The sequence below is a fragment of the Rhinoderma darwinii genome, unplaced genomic scaffold (genome assembly GCF_050947455.1).
Source record: "Rhinoderma darwinii isolate aRhiDar2 unplaced genomic scaffold, aRhiDar2.hap1 Scaffold_543, whole genome shotgun sequence".
Taxonomy (NCBI): Eukaryota; Metazoa; Chordata; class Amphibia; order Anura; family Rhinodermatidae; genus Rhinoderma; species Rhinoderma darwinii.
In genome coordinates, this window is record NW_027464093.1 from 31,051 (window position 1) to 48,520 (window position 17,470).

General features: G+C 55.0%; 1 protein-coding gene across 1 annotated transcript; it reads left to right on the top strand.

Moving 5' to 3' along the window:
- Positions 1-8,038: 8,038 nt before the first annotated feature.
- MAD2L1BP (MAD2L1 binding protein) lies at positions 8,039-16,200 on the top strand. The gene is made up of 3 exons (XM_075848919.1): positions 8,039-8,111; positions 15,100-15,327; positions 15,449-16,200. The coding sequence occupies exons 2-3, from the start codon at positions 15,103-15,105 to the stop codon at positions 15,959-15,961; spliced, it is 738 nt and encodes a 245-aa protein (XP_075705034.1). The 5' UTR covers positions 8,039-8,111; positions 15,100-15,102; the 3' UTR covers positions 15,962-16,200.
- Positions 16,201-17,470: the final 1,270 nt, after the last annotated feature.

Genomic DNA, 17,470 nt, shown 5'->3' on the forward strand with positions numbered 1-17,470 from the left:
CAGAACACGTCACATAGAGAATCGTCACTCCACAGAGCACGTCATATAGAGAAGCGTCACTCCACAGAACACGTCATATAGAGAAGCGTCACTCCACAGAACACGTCACATAGAGAAGCGTCACTCCACAGAACACGTCACACAGAGAAGCGTCACTCCACAGAACACGTCACATAGAGAAGCGTCGCTCCACAGAACACGTCACACAGAGAAGCGTCGCTCCACAGAACACGTCACATAGACAAGCGTCACTCCACAGAACACGTCATATAGAGAAGCGTCACTCCACAGAACACGTCACATAGAGAAGCGTCACTCCACAGAACACGTCACATAGAGAAGCGTCACTCCACAGAACACGCCACATAGAGAAGCGTCACTCCACAGAACACGTCAGATAGAGAAGCGTCACTCCACAGAACACGCCACATAGAGAAGCGTCACTCCACAGAACACGTCAGATAGAGAAGCGTCACTCCACAGAACACGTCACATAGAGAAGCGTCACTCCACAGAACACGTCAGATAGAGAAGCGTCACTCCACAGAACACGTCACATAGAGAAGCGTCACTCCACAGAACACGTCACATAGAGAAGCGTCACTCCACAGAACACGTCACATAGAGAAGCGTCACTCCACAGAACACGTCAGATAGAGAAGCGTCACTCCACAGAACACGTCACATAGACAAGCGTCACTCCACAGAACACGTCATATAGAGAAGCGTCACTCCACAGAACACGTCACATAGAGAAGCGTCACTCCACAGAACACGTCACATAGAGAAGCGTCACTCCACAGAACACGTCACATAGAGAAGCGTCACTCCACAGAACACGTCACATAGAGAAGCGTCACTCCACAGAACACGTCACATAGAGAAGCGTCACTCCACAGAACACGTCACATAGAGAAGCGTCACTCCACAGAACACGTCACATAGAGAAGCGTCACTCCACAGAACACGTCACATAGAGAAGCGTCACTCCACAGAACACGTCACATAGAGAAGCGTCACTCCACAGAACACGTCACATAGAGAAGCGTCACTCCACAGAACACGTCACATAGAGAAGCGTCACTCCACAGAACACGTCACATAGAGAAGCGTCACTCCACAGAACACGTCACATAGAGAAGCGTCACTCCACAGAACACGTCATATAGAGAAGCGTCACTCCACAGAACACGTCATATAGAGAAGCGTCACTCTACAGAACACATCATATAGAGAAGCGTCACTCCACAGAACACGTCACATAGAGAAGCGTCACTCCACAGAACACGTCACATAGAGAAGCGTCACTCCACAGAACACGCCATATAGAGAAGCGTCACTCCACAGAACACCTCACATAGAGAAGCGTCACTCCACAGAACAGGTCACATAGAGAAGCGTCACTCCACAGAACAGGTCACATAGAGAAGCGTCACTCCACAGAACACGTCATATAGAGAAGCGTCACTCCACAGAACACGTCACATAGAGAAGCGTCACTCCACAGAACACGTCACATAGAGAAGCGTCACTCCACAGAACAGGTCACATAGAGAAGCGTCACTCCACAGAACACGTCATATAGAGAAGCGTCACTCCACAGAACACGTCACATAGAGAAGCGTCACTCCACAGAACACGTCACATAGAGAAGCGTCACTCCACAGAACACGTCACATAGAGAAGCGTCACTCCACAGAACACGTCACATAGAGAAGCGTCACTCCACAGAACACGTCACATAGAGAAGCGTCACTCCGCAGAACACGTCACATAGAGAAGCGTCACTCCGCAGAACACGCCACATAGAGAAGCGTCACTCCACAGAACCCGTCACATAGAGAAGCGTCACTCCACAGAACACGTCACATACAGAAGAGTCACTCCACAGAACACGTCACATAGAGAAGCGTCACTCCACAGAACACGTCACATAGAGAAGCGTCACTCCACAGAACACGTCACATAGAGAAGCGTCACTCCACAGAACACGTCACATAGAGAAGCGTCACTCCACAGAACACGTCACATAGAGAAGCGTCACTCCACAGAACACGTCACATAGAGAAGCGTCACTCCACAGAACACGTCACATAGAGAAGCGTCACTCCACAGAACACGTCACATAGAGAAGCGTCACTCCACAGAACACGTCACATAGAGAAGCGTCACTCCACAGAACACGTCACATAGAGAAGCGTCACTCCACAGAACACGTCACGTAGAGAAGCGTCACTCCACAGAACACGTCACATAGAGAAGCGTCACTCCACAGAACACGTCACGTAGAGAAGCGTCACTCCACAGAACACGTCACATAGAGAAGCGTCACTCCACAGAACACGTCATAGAGAAGCGTCACTCCACAGAACACGCTGCTCCAGAGTCCAGCGGCTTTACCCCCTCCATGTGACACTTGGCATTGTGCTGGGTGATGTTCGGCCATGAAGCTCCCGGGCACAGTGCGGATGGTAATACCAGTGGAGGTCTGTACTCTGCAGTTATGGAGTGTTGGTGACTTTTCTGCACTTGCTCCTCAGCACTCGCCCCCGCCGCTCTGTCACTATACGTGGTCTGCATTCCGTGGCTGAGTTGCGGCGGTTTCTTCCACTTTATAATAATATCAGTCACCGGTGATGCTGGAAGATCCAGGAGGGGAGACATTTCCAGGACGGACGTGTTCCCCGGTGACGTCCTATTACAGGACCGCGCTGGAGGTCACGGATCTCTCTACCACTAATGTCTGTAACGTGACCACAGGGAAAGCGCCGGATGTTATACACCGGGGGATGGGGGGACACCGGGATACAATGGTGAAGAGGGGGGAAAATAGTTTTATTCATATAGTGAACTTGTCACTTCCTCACTTACCTGTCACCTATTCCCCCACTCACCTTCTGTCAACCATCCCCCACCTACCTGTCACCCCCTAATAACCTCCCTCTCCCTCCCCTGCTTGTTATATAGTTTGTTGACGTGGAGCCGGACTCCTCTTCTTGCAGGATCTTTCATCAGATTCGATCATGTGACAGCGAGAACCTGATGTAAGAGCAGCAACGTCTGTGAGTCACTCAAACCAGCCCCGGCTTTTCCATCAAACATGCTCCAGCCTGCAGATTATGTGACCAGATACGGGATCACCCCGATATATGGAGGATATTCAGCTAAACCACCCCGATATATGGAGGATATCCAGGTAAATCACCCCGATATATGGAGGATATCCAGCTAAATCACCCTGATATATGGAGGATATCCAGCTAAATCACCCCGATATATGGAGGATATCCAGCTAAATCACCCCGATATATGGAGGATATCCAGCTAAATCACCCCGATATATGGAGGATATTCAGCTAAATCACCCTGATATATGGAGGATATCCAGCTAAATCACCCCGATATATGGAGGATATCCAGCTAAATCACCCCGATATATAGAGGATATCCAGCTAAATCACCCTGATATATGGAGGATATCCAGCTAAATCACCCTGATATATGGAGGATATCCAGCTAAATTACCCCGATATATGGAGGATATCCAGCTAAATCACCCTGATATATGGAGGATATCCAGCTAAATCACCCCGATATATGGAGGATATCCAGCTAAATCACCCCGATATATGGAGGATATCCAGCTAAATCACCCTAATATATGGAGGATATCCAGCTAAATCACCCTGATATATGGAGGATATCCAGCTAAATCACCCCGATATATGGAGGATATCCAGCTAAATCACCCTAATATATGGAGGATATCCAGCTAAATTATCCCGATATATGGAGGATATCCAGCTAAATCACCCCGATATATGGAGGATATCCAGCTAAATCACCCCGATATATGGAGGATATCCAGCTAAATCACCCCGATATATGGAGGATATCCAGCTAAATTACCCCGATATATGGAGGATATCCAGCTAAATCACCCTGATATATGGAGGATATCCAACTAAGACACCCCGATATATGGAGGATATCCAGCTAAATTACCCCGATATATGGAGGATATCCAGCTAAGACACCCTGATATATGGAGGATATCAAGCTAAATTACCCCGATATATGGAGGATATCCAGCTAAATTACCCCGATATATGGAGGATATCCAGCTAAATCACCCCGATATATGGAGGATATCAAGCTAAATTACCCCGATATATGGAGGATATCCAGCTAAATCACCCTGATATATGGAGGATATCCAGCTAAGACACCCCGATATATGGAGGATATCCAGCTAAATCACCCTGATATATGGAAGATATCCAGCTAAATCACCCCGATATATGGAGGATATCCAGCTAAATTACCCCGATATATGGAGGATATCCAGCTAAGACACCCCGATATATGGAGGATATCCAGCTAAATCACCCCGATATATGGAGGATATCCAGCTAAATCACCCTGATATATGGAGGATATCCAGCTAAATCACCCCGATATATGGAGGATATCCAGCTAAATCACCCCGATATATGGAGGATATCCAGCTAAATCACCCCGATATATGGAGGATATCCAGCTAAATCACCCCGATATATGGAGGATATCCAGCTAAATCACCCCGATATATGGAGGATATCCAGCTAAATCACCCCGATATATGGAAGATATCGAGCTAAATCACCCCGATATATGGAGGACATCCAGCTAAATCACCCCGATATATGGAGGATATCCAGCTAAACCACCCCGATATATGGAGGATATCCAGCTAAATCACCCCGATATATGGAGGATATCCAGCTAAACCACCCCGATATATGGAGGATATCCAGCTAAATCACCCCGATATATGGAGGATATCCAGCTAAATCACCCTGATATATGGAGGATATCCAGCTAAATCACCCTAATATATGGAGGATATCCAGCTAAATCACCCCGATATATGGAGGATATCCAGCTAAATCACCCCGATATATGGAGGATATCCAGCTAAGACACCCCGATATATGGAGGAGATCCAGCTAAATCACCCCGATATATGGAGGATATCCAGCTAAATCACCCCGATATATGGAGGATATCCAGCTAAATCACCCCGATATATGGAGGATATCCAGCTAAATCACCCCGATATATGGAGGATATCCAGCTAAACCACCCGATATATGGAGGATATCCAGCTAAACCACCCCGATATATGGAGGATATCCAGGTAAATCACCCCGATATATGGAGGATATCCAGCTAAATCACCTCGATATATGGAGGATATCCAGCTAAACCACCCCGATATATGGAGGATATCCAGCTAAACCACCCCGATATATGGAGGATATCCAGGTAAATCACCCCGATATATGGAGGATATCCAGCTAAATCACCCCGATATATGGAGGATATCCAGCTAAATCACCCCGATATATGGAGGGTATCCAGCTAAATCACCCCGATATATGGAGGATATCCAGCTAAATCACCCCGATATATGGAGAATATCCAGCTAAATCACCCCGATATATGGAGGATATCCAGCTAAATCACCCCGATATATGGAGGATATCCAGCTAAATCACCCCGATATATGGAGGATATCCAGCTAAATCACCCCGATATATGGAGGATATCCAGCTAAATCACCCCGATATATGGAGGATATCCAGCTAAATCACCCCGATATATGGAGGATATTCAGCTAAATCACCCCGATATACGGAGGATATCCAGCTAAATCACCCCGATATATGGAGGATATCCAGCTAAATCACCCCGATATATGGAGGATATCCAGCTAAATCACCCCGATATATGGAGGATATCCAGCTAAATCACCCCGATATATGGAGGATATCCAGCTAAATCACCCCGATATATGGAGGATATTCAGCTAAATCACCCCGATATATGGAGGATATCCAGCTAAATCACCCTGATATACGGAGGATATCCAGCAAAGATTCCCCAATATATGGAGGTGGTGAACAAGCCGAGTCTAACCAGGAGTGCACGAGGTACCAAACGCAGAGCAGGAGAGTAGTCAGCAAGCCGGGGTCAATAATAATAGCAGGAGCAGCAGAGCCAGGAAACAGGAAAGAATCACAGGCAAAGGAGGAGCAGGAAAGGCAGGTATAAATAGACAGAGGGGGGGAGCTAGCTCCGTCTGGCCAGGCTGTGATAGGTTCTCCCACTCCTAAGCCTCCCAGCCTGACTGGTAGAAGATCGAGTCACTCTATCAGACTTAGGAGCAGGTGCAGACTGATTACCCACGGGCGTCGACACAGAAGCTGTGTCTGGCAGATCCTTTACATCAGGATGTGGGTGTCAGGATGCGGGTGTCAGGACAGGATGCGGGTGTCGAGATGCGGGTGTCAGAAGGCGAGTGTCAGGATGTGGGTGTCAGGATGCTGGTGTTGTCTGGGTGGTGATTACACTACGGGTATTGAGATGTGGGTGTTAGGATGCGGGTGTCAGGATGTGGGTGTCAGGATGCGCGTGTCGAGATGCGATTGCCAGGATGTGGGTGTCGGGATGCCGGTGTTGTCTGGGTAGTGATTACACTACGGGTGTTGAGATGTGGGTGTTAGGATGCGGGTGTCAGGATGTGGGTGGCAGCATGCGGGTGGCAGCATGCGGGTGTCAGGATGCGGGTGTCAGGATGAGGGTGTCAGGATGCCGGTTTCAGGATGCGGGTGTCAGGATGCTGGTGTTGTCTGGGTGGTGATTACACTACGGGTGTTGAGATGTGGGTGTCAGGATGCGGGTGTCAGGATGAGGGTGTCAGGATGTGGGTGTCAGGATGCGGGTGTCAGGATGCGGGTGTCAGGATGAGGGTGTCAGGATGAGGGTGTCAGGATGCGGGTGTCAGGATGCGGGTGTCAGGATGAGGGTGTCAGGATGTGGGTGTCAGGATGTGGGTGTCAGGATGCGGGTGTCAGGATGCGGGTGTCAGGATGCCGGTTTCAGGATGCGGGTGTCAGGATGCGGGTGTCAGGATGCGGGTGTCAGGATGCGGGTGTCAGGATGCGGGTGTCAGGATGCCGGTTTCAGGATGCGGGTGTCAGGATGAGGGTGTCAGGATGTGGGTGTCAGGATGCGGGTGTCAGGATGCGGGTGTCAGGATGCGGGTGTCAGGATGCCGGTTTCAGGATGCGGGTGTCAGGATGCGGGTGTCAGGATGCGGGTGTCAGGATGCGGGTGTCAGGATGCGGGTGTCAGGATGCGGGTGTCAGGATGCAGGTGTCGAGATCGGGTGTCAGAAGGCGAGTGTGAGGATGTACGTGTCAGGATGCGGGTGTTGTCTGGGTGGTGATTACATTGCGGGTGTCAGAATGTGGGTGTCAGGGTGCCGGTTTCAGGATGCGGGTGTCGAGATGCGGGTGTCAGAAGGCGAGTGTCAGGATGTGGGTGTCAGGATGCTGGTGTTGTCTGGGTGGTGATTACATTGCGGGTGTTATTTGGGCGCTGGGTTTAGCGTCGTCCACATATACGGTTCTCCTATAGATTGTGGGCGCTCCGGCCGGGCACGCGGTTTCGTACATAGGGTCCCGGTGTTAGAAGTTTTCGACTTTTTATCCCCTGGAGCTCACACTCTATTCTCTGTATAACGCTCAGGCCTCGCCCCTCCCCCATGGATTCCATACATAAGATTTCCTTCTTCAGATGCGGAGGATGGGGGTTATCCCCTCTATACTGAGATGTCATGACATGTCACACGGAGACACCGCCCACATGACTGGCCACACAGGTCGTAGATATTGATGGTGTCTCCAGGACGTGTTATCACCCGGATGTCTCAGTAGTGCAGCCTCAGAGATGTGACCTCAGTACCTCAGAGCGCCACATGTACAGACCACAACATGGAGGTCACCGAGACCACACGTCCCAACATGCCCTGCGGCCCCAGCGTGGCAGCACTGCCCTCTGTCGCCAGGACGTGTAGTCTTGAGAAGCTGAAGGGGGCGCTCGTCTCTCACCGGTGAACTAAGAGCTCCAATAAAATGGCGGAATCTGGTTTGACGATTCGTTTGCGCATGTCACTGGATGCTTTCTGCCTCCAGAGTAGTGTCCGCCGGGCACGCCCACCATGACGTCAGATACATGAAGCCGGAAGTGACGATGCGAGTTTGAACTAAGAACCGGGAGCGGCGGTGAGTTCGGGGGGGGGGAGCAGTGTCCTAATGTCTGAGGAGTACGGTCCGGAGAGTCAAGGGGGAGGGGTACAGCAGGGGGTATAATGAGGAGGGGGAGGGGTACAGCAGGGGGTATAATGAGGAGGGGTGCAGCAGGGGGTACAAGGGGGAGGGGTACAGCAGGGGGTACAATGAGGGGGAGGGGTACAGCAGGGGGTACAATGAGGAGGGGAAGGGGTACAGCAGGGGGTACAATGAGGAGGGGGAGAGGTACAGCAGGGGGTACAATGAGGAGGGGGAGAGGTACAGCAGGGGGTACAATGAGGGGGAGGGGTACAGCAGGGGGTACAATGAGGAGGGGGAGGGGTACAGCAGGGGGTACAATGAGGAGGGGGAGGGGTACAGCAGGGGGTACAATGAGGGGAAGGGGTACAGCAGGGGGTACAATGAGGGGGAGGGGTACAGCAGGGGGTACAATGAGGGGAAGGGGTACAGCAGGGGGTACAATGAGGGGGAGGGGTACAGCAGGGGGTACAATGAGGGGAAGGGGTACAGCAGGGGGTACAATGAGGGGGAGGGGTACAGCAGGGGGTACAATGAGGAGGGGAGGGGAACATCAGGGGGTATAATGAGGAGGGGGAGGGGTACAGCAGGGGGTATAATGAGGGGGAGAGGTGCAGCAGGGGGTATAACGGGGAGGGGTACAGCAGGGGGTATAATGAGGAGGGGGAGGGGTACAGCAGGGGGTATAATGAGGAGGGGGAGGGGTACAGCAGGGGTTATAATGAGGGGGAGGGGTACAGCAGGGGGTATAATGAGGAGGAGAGGTGCAGCAGGGGGTATAATGAGGCGGGGGAGGGGTACAGCAGGGGGTATAATGAGGAGGGGGAGGGGTACAGCAGGGGGTATAATGAGGAGGGGGAGGGGTACAGCAGGGGGTATAATGGGGAGGGGTACAGCAGTGGGTACAATGAGGAGGGGGAGGGGTACAGCAGTGGGTACAATGAGGAGGGGGAGGGGTACAGCAGGGGGTACAATGGGGAGGGGAAGGGGCACAGCAGGGGGTATAATGAGGGGAAGGGGCACAGCAGGGGGTATAATGAGGGGGAGGGGAACAGCAAGGGGTACAATGAGGAGGGGGAGAGGTACAGCAGGGGGTACAATGAGGGGGAGGGGTACAGCAGGGGGTATAATGAGGAGGGGGAGGGGTACAGCAGGGGGTACAATGGGGGTACAATGAGGAGGGGGAGAGGTGCAGCAGGGGGTACAATGAGGAGGGGGAGGGGTGCAGCAGGGGGTATAATGAGGGGGAGGGGTACAGCAGGGCTGTACAATGAGGGAGGGGTGCAGCAGGGGGTATAATGAGGAGGGGGAGGGGTACAGCAGGGGGTATAATGAGGGGGAGGGGTAAAGCAGGGGGTATAATGGGGAGGGGTACAGCAGGGGGTACAAGGGGAAGGGGTACAGCAGGGGGTATGAGGAGGGGGAGGGGTACAGCAGGGGGTATGAGGAGGGGGAGGGGTACAGCAGGGGGTACAATGAGGCGGGGAAGGGGTACAGCAGGGGGTACAATGAGTGGGAGGGGTACAGCAGGGGGTACAATGAGGAGGGGGAGGGGTACAGCAGGGGGTACAATGAGGAGGGGGAGAGGTACAGCAGAGGGTACAATGAGGGGGAGGGGTGCAGCAGGGGGTACAATGAGGAGGGGGAGGGGTACAGCAGGGCGTATAATGAGGAGGGGAGGGGTACAGCAGGGGGTATAATGAGGAGGGGGAGGGGTATAATGAGGCGGGGGAGGGGTACAGCAGGGGGTATAATGAGGAGGGGGAGGTGCAGCAGGGGGTATAATGAGGAGGGGGAGGGTGCAGCAGGGGGTATAATGAGGAGGGGGAGGGTGCAGCAGGGGGTATAATGAGGGGGAGGGGTACAGCAGGGGGTACAATGAGGAGGGGGAGGGGTACAGCAGGGGGTATAAGGGGGAGGGGTACAGCAGGGGGTATAATGAGGAGGGGGAGGGGTATAATGAGGCGGGGGAGGGGTACAGCAGGGGGTATAATGAGGGGGAGGGGTACAGCAGGGGGTATAATGGGGAGGGGGAGGGGTACAGCAGGGGGTATAATGAGGCGGGGGAGGGGTATAATGAGGCGGGGGAGGGGTACAGCAGGGGGTATAATGGGGAGGGGGAGGGGTACAGCAGGGGGTATAATGAGGAGGGGGAGGGGTATAATGAGGCGGGGGAGGGGTACAGCAGGGGGTACAATGAGGAGGGGGGGTACAATGAGGAGGGGGAGGGGTACAGCAGGGGGTACAATGAGGGGAAGGGGTACAGCAGGGGGTACAATGAGGGGGAGGGGTACAGCAGGGGGTACAATGAGGGGAAGGGGTACAGCAGGGGGTACAATGAGGGGGAGGGGTACAGCAGGGGGTACAATGAGGGGAAGGGGTACAGCAGGGGGTACAATGAGGGGGAGGGGTACAGCAGGGGGTACAATGAGGAGGGGAGGGGAACATCAGGGGGTATAATGAGGAGGGGGAGGGGTACAGCAGGGGGTATAATGAGGGGGAGAGGTGCAGCAGGGGGTATAACGGGGAGGGGTACAGCAGGGGGTATAATGAGGAGGGGGAGGGGTACAGCAGGGGGTATAATGAGGAGGGGGAGGGGTACAGCAGGGGGTATAATGAGGAGGAGAGGTGCAGCAGGGGGTATAATGAGGCGGGGGAGGGGTACAGCAGGGGGTATAATGAGGAGGGGGAGGGGTACAGCAGGGGGTATAATGAGGAGGGGGAGGGGTACAGCAGGGGGTATAATGGGGAGGGGTACAGCAGTGGGTACAATGAGGAGGGGGAGGGGTACAGCAGTGGGTACAATGAGGAGGGGGAGGGGTACAGCAGGGGGTACAATGGGGAGGGGAAGGGGCACAGCAGGGGGTATAATGAGGGGAAGGGGCACAGCAGGGGGTATAATGAGGGGGAGGGGAACAGCAAGGGGTACAATGAGGAGGGGGAGAGGTACAGCAGGGGGTACAATGAGGGGGAGGGGTACAGCAGGGGGTATAATGAGGAGGGGGAGGGGTACAGCAGGGGGTACAATGGGGGTACAATGAGGAGGGGGAGAGGTGCAGCAGGGGGTACAATGAGGAGGGGGAGGGGTGCAGCAGGGGGTATAATGAGGGGGAGGGGTACAGCAGGGCTGTACAATGAGGGAGGGGTGCAGCAGGGGGTATAATGAGGAGGGGGAGGGGTACAGCAGGGGGTATAATGAGGGGGAGGGGTAAAGCAGGGGGTATAATGGGGAGGGGTACAGCAGGGGGTACAAGGGGAAGGGGTACAGCAGGGGGTATGAGGAGGGGGAGGGGTACAGCAGGGGGTATGAGGAGGGGGAGGGGTACAGCAGGGGGTACAATGAGGCGGGGAAGGGGTACAGCAGGGGGTACAATGAGTGGGAGGGGTACAGCAGGGGGTACAATGAGGAGGGGGAGGGGTACAGCAGGGGGTACAATGAGGAGGGGGAGAGGTACAGCAGAGGGTACAATGAGGGGGAGGGGTACAGCAGGGGGTATAATGGGGAGGGGGAGGGGTACAGCAGGGGGTATAATGAGGAGGGGGAGGGGTATAATGAGGCGGGGGAGGGGTACAGCAGGGGGTATAATGAGGGGGAGGGGTACAGCAGGGGGTATAATGAGGGGGAGGGGTATAATGAGGCGGGGGAGGGGTACAGCAGGGGGTATAATGGGGAGGGGGAGGGGTACAGCAGGGGGTATAATGAGGAGGGGGAGGGGTATAATGAGGCGGGGGAGGGGTACAGCAGGGGGTATAATGAGGCGGGGGAGGGGTATAATGAGGCGGGGGAGGGGTACAGCAGGGGGTATAATGAGGCGGGGGAGGGGTATAATGAGGCGGGGGAGGGGTACAGCAGGGGGTATAATGGGGAGGGGGAGGGGTACAGCAGGGGGTATAATGAGGAGGGGGAGGGGTATAATGAGGCGGGGGAGGGGTACAGCAGGGGGTATAATGAGGCGGGGGAGGGGTATAATGAGGCGGGGGAGGGGTACAGCAGGGGGTATAATGGGGAGGGGTACAGCAGGGGGTATAATGAGGAGGGGGAGGGGTATAATGAGGCGGGGGAGGGGTACAGCAGGGGGTACAATGAGGAGGGGGAGGGGTACAGCAGGGGGTACAATGAGGGGAAGGGGTACAGCAGGGGGTACAATGAGGGGGAGGGGTACAGCAGGGGGTACAATGAGGGGAAGGGGTACAGCAGGGGGTACAATGAGGGGGAGGGGTACAGCAGGGGGTACAATGAGGGGAAGGGGTACAGCAGGGGGTACAATGAGGGGGAGGGGTACAGCAGGGGGTACAATGAGGAGGGGAGGGGAACATCAGGGGGTATAATGAGGAGGGGGAGGGGTACAGCAGGGGGTATAATGAGGGGGAGAGGTGCAGCAGGGGGTATAACGGGGAGGGGTACAGCAGGGGGTATAATGAGGAGGGGGAGGGGTACAGCAGGGGGTATAATGAGGAGGGGGAGGGGTACAGCAGGGGGTATAATGAGGAGGAGAGGTGCAGCAGGGGGTATAATGAGGCGGGGGAGGGGTACAGCAGGGGGTATAATGAGGAGGGGGAGGGGTACAGCAGGGGGTATAATGAGGAGGGGGAGGGGTACAGCAGGGGGTATAATGGGGAGGGGTACAGCAGTGGGTACAATGAGGAGGGGGAGGGGTACAGCAGTGGGTACAATGAGGAGGGGGAGGGGTACAGCAGGGGGTACAATGGGGAGGGGAAGGGGCACAGCAGGGGGTATAATGAGGGGAAGGGGCACAGCAGGGGGTATAATGAGGGGGAGGGGAACAGCAAGGGGTACAATGAGGAGGGGGAGAGGTACAGCAGGGGGTACAATGAGGGGGAGGGGTACAGCAGGGGGTATAATGAGGAGGGGGAGGGGTACAGCAGGGGGTACAATGGGGGTACAATGAGGAGGGGGAGAGGTGCAGCAGGGGGTACAATGAGGAGGGGGAGGGTTGCAGCAGGGGGTATAATGAGGGGGAGGGGTACAGCAGGGCTGTACAATGAGGGAGGGGTGCAGCAGGGGGTATAATGAGGAGGGGGAGGGGTACAGCAGGGGGTATAATGAGGGGGAGGGGTAAAGCAGGGGGTATAATGGGGAGGGGTACAGCAGGGGGTACAAGGGGAAGGGGTACAGCAGGGGGTATGAGGAGGGGGAGGGGTACAGCAGGGGGTATGAGGAGGGGGAGGGGTACAGCAGGGGGTACAATGAGGCGGGGAAGGGGTACAGCAGGGGGTACAATGAGTGGGAGGGGTACAGCAGGGGGTACAATGAGGAGGGGGAGGGGTACAGCAGGGGGTACAATGAGGAGGGGGAGAGGTACAGCAGAGGGTACAATGAGGGGGAGGGGTGCAGCAGGGGGTACAATGAGGAGGGGGAGGGGTACAGCAGGGCGTATAATGAGGAGGGGATGGGTACAGAAGGGGGTATAATGAGGAGGGGGAGGGGTATAATGAGGCGGGGGAGGGGTACAGCAGGGGGTATAATGAGGAGGGGGAGGTGCAGGAGGGGGAGGGTGCAGCAGGGGGTATAATGAGGAGGGGGAGGGTGCAGCAGGGGGTATAATGAGGGGGAGGGGTACAGCAGGGGGTACAATGAGGAGGGGGAGGGGTACAGCAGGGGGTATAAGGGGGAGGGGTACAGCAGGGGGTATAATGAGGAGGGGGAGGGGTATAATGAGGCGGGGGAGGGGTACAGCAGGGGGTATAATGAGGGGGAGGGGTACAGCAGGGGGTATAATGGGGAGGGGGAGGGGTACAGCAGGGGGTATAATGAGGCGGGGGAGGGGTATAATGAGGCGGGGGAGGGGTACAGCAGGGGGTATAATGGGGAGGGGGAGGGGTACAGCAGGGGGTATAATGAGGAGGGGGAGGGGTATAATGAGGCGGGGGAGGGGTACAGCAGGGGGTATAATGAGGGGGAGGGGTACAGCAGGGGGTATAATGAGGGGGAGGGGTATAATGAGGCGGGGGAGGGGTACAGCAGGGGGTATAATGAGGAGGGGGAGGGGTATAATGAGGCGGGGGAGGGGTACAGCAGGGGGTATAATGAGGAGGGGGAGGGGTATAATGAGGGGGAGGGGTACAGCAGGGGGTACAATGAGGAGGGGGAGTGGTACAGCAGGGGGTACAATGAGGAGGGGGAGTGGTACAGCAGGGGGTATAATGGGGAGGGGTACAGCAGGGGGTATAATGAGGAGGGGTACAACGGGGTATAATGAGGGGGAGAGGTACAGCAGGGGATATAATGAGGGGGATGGGTACAGCAGGGGGTATAATGAGGAGGGGATGGGGTGCAGCAGGGGATATAATGAGGGGGAGGGGTACATCAGGGGGTATAATGAGGAGGGGGAGTGGTACAGCAGGGGGTATAATGAGGAGGGGTACAGCAGGGGGTATAATGAGGAGGGGGATGGGTACAGCAGGGGGTATAATGAGGGGGAGGGGTGCAGCAGGGGGTATAATGAGGAGGGGGAGGGGTACAGCAGGGGGTATAATGAGGAGGGGAGGGGTACAGCAGGGGGTATAATGAGGAGGGGGAGAGGTGCAGCAGGGGGTATAATGGGGAGGGGTACAGCAGGGGGTATAATGGGGAGGGGTACAGCAGGGGGTATAATGAGGAAGGGAGGGGTACAGCAGGGGGTATAATGAGGAGGGGGAGAGATGCAGCAGGGGGTATAATGGGGAGGGGTACAGCAGAGGGTATAAGGTGGTGGGGGTACAGTAGTGGGGACATTGTGTGGCGGGGTGACACGTGGGCAGTGTAATGAGGGGAATGGCCGGGGCAGCATTGGGGTCTTCGGTCATAAGTTGTCAGTCGGGGGATGGTAACATTGTTGGATCACGTGACTATAGCGGATGTTCCTGTAGGGCGTCAGGTCTCCCCTCCCGCAGTGTTTGGGGCACGTCGCGCTGTATCTGACAGTTGTGTTTCCTGGCACAGATTATGGATGGTGCGGACCCTGATCAGCCGCCCCGCAGAGCTCGTGGTACCCGCCCGGCCAGGCGCAGCTCCAGGGACGCTCCTGACGTGTGTGTGGTCTTTCCAGGACTGGTGACGAGGGAGAGCTGCTGCCGCTTCACCTGCGAGCTGCTGAAACACATCCTGCACCAGAGACACCAGCTGCCCCTGCCCTACGAGCAGCTGCTCCTCTTCTGTAGGGGGCCGCAGGTAAGATCCGCCTCCCCTCCCCCTCTTCTGTAGGGGGCCGCAGGTAAGAGCCGCCACCCCTCCCCCGGGCGGCTCTTCTGCGCAGTCTTCCAGGTCTTTATGTTTCTCTTTCTTTCTTCAGGACGGCGATGAGGTCGTTAGGAGGCCGATAAAACCGGAGGTGTCAGACTCCCGCCAGTGTCAGCGCGCCCTCTCCGACATGGCGGAGTTAATGTCTCAGCTGGAGGTCTTCTTCACGCTGACCCCGGTGCCCCGCGTCCTCCTGTTGCTTGGAGGCTCCGCGGTCAGCCCTAAGGAGATGTACGTGATAGACATGGAGGGCATCCAGGTGGGGAACGGTGAGCAGAGTTTGAGTCATCGTCCCTGTCTCCGCCAGCTCTTCCGGGCGATCTTCCTGGCGGACCCGTTCAGTGACCTGCGCGCCTCCGGCCTCCTCAGTCTGGTGCTGATGGTTCAGGGCCATCGTGATTGCGCCACAGACTGGTTCAGACCCAAACTCAACTACAAGGTGCCCACCAGGAGCCACACGCTGACCATCAAACTGTCCAGCAGTGGAGCTGAAGCTGCCGCTTACTCCAGCGATGACTACGTCTGGTTCCAGGCGCCGATCACACTGAAAGGATTTCAGAACTGAAAGCACAAAGACAATTTCCAAAATGTCTGGTGGGGGGGGATGGGTGTAAGCCGGTATCACAGGGGCAACCCTATCTCTCCCCAAACATGACCCCTCGCCCTGTAGAATTGGCACCTTTTGGTCTGAGCACCCGTGGGTACAGGGGGGGCCTGTGTTGTGATGATGTCATGTGCCGCTCCCCTCCTGTGTCTTCAGTTTATGATTGTTTTGAATGTATTGCTGATGTACAATCGAGCTCTGCCGGAGCGGTCGGACTCTACGGATTTACCTCATACATGTGACACGGACGCGTCAGCCCTATAGCAACGTCTCCGAGTAATGCACCATGTGACGTCCCTCCTCCGTGGCCAGACGTGTCCTGTAACCACTGGAGGCGCAGTCCTATTATCTGTCCTCTACCTCAGCCGGCATGTGGAGTGCCCCGCGGTATATTCACAGTGCGGCCTCCTCACGTGCGGTTGGCATTGCGTGGCTGAAGTGGTGCCGGCCTTATGGAAGGAGCTGAGGTGTAAAATGTTCAGGACACTCCCTGCACTCCGTTATCCGCCGTGTTTCCTCCAGGACGCGGGATCACGAATGGCGCTTCGCCGTCTCCCATTATTACAGGGATTTTATTTGACTTTATTTATTGACCCAGATAAGGGCGTTTTAGGATGTGACCGGCGCCGTCACAACGTGCGCCACTTTCTGCTTTCATTATTTTTAACATCATGGATCTGCTTAATAAATGAAACCTGTTCTGTAAAAGTGTCTTCAGCCTGAAACGGATCCTCCCGTCTTATTCCTGGTGGGGGTAGTTGTCCTGGGTCACAGATTTGCATCTTACACACTGTAAATAACTTTCTTAGAGGTCTAGAAGTCCCATCCTCTGGTATCTGACAGGGAGATAAGCGGCGCCTGGCAGCCCCGTCTTGTTAAATTGCACATTCTGTTGATTTTTGTAAGTGAAAAGAGGTTCATGTAACCGCAGCGGCGTGAGATTCAATGCCGGATATCAGTGGATTGTGGGTCCTGTGATCCCCCGTTTACTGATTCACACTGGCTGCTTTCCCTATGGACATGAATGGAGAGCTGGACATTGAGAAGGCCACAATTCTGCAGGCTTTAGTGCTGAAATCCCCCAGCATTCCCTTGTTCAGTGTCTGTGCACAACTTGCTCTAGTGATTTACATTCTGGGAGACCTGGTAGTCATCTGATGTAGTACACAGTGGCCCCCCGCCATTCATTAGGATAGCTAAGCTGTCTGCTTCTAATAACAACCTGCAGAATAGTCAGTGCAGCTCTGGAGTGGGTGGAGTAGGAGGTGTGGAGAGAGCTGCTGAGACTACCGTGCAGGCCTTGGATCCAGGGACTTTCCTTATTCTATCTGCCCAGGCCTCATACCATCTGCCTGGGCTTGGAAAGTACCCTGAGGGGGGTTCCATCCTAGGATGGAGCCTCAGACCTCTACCTCCCGGAGCATGCCAGCGGGGGGTAGAGGGTCATCCCAGCTGGCTGGGAATATGCAA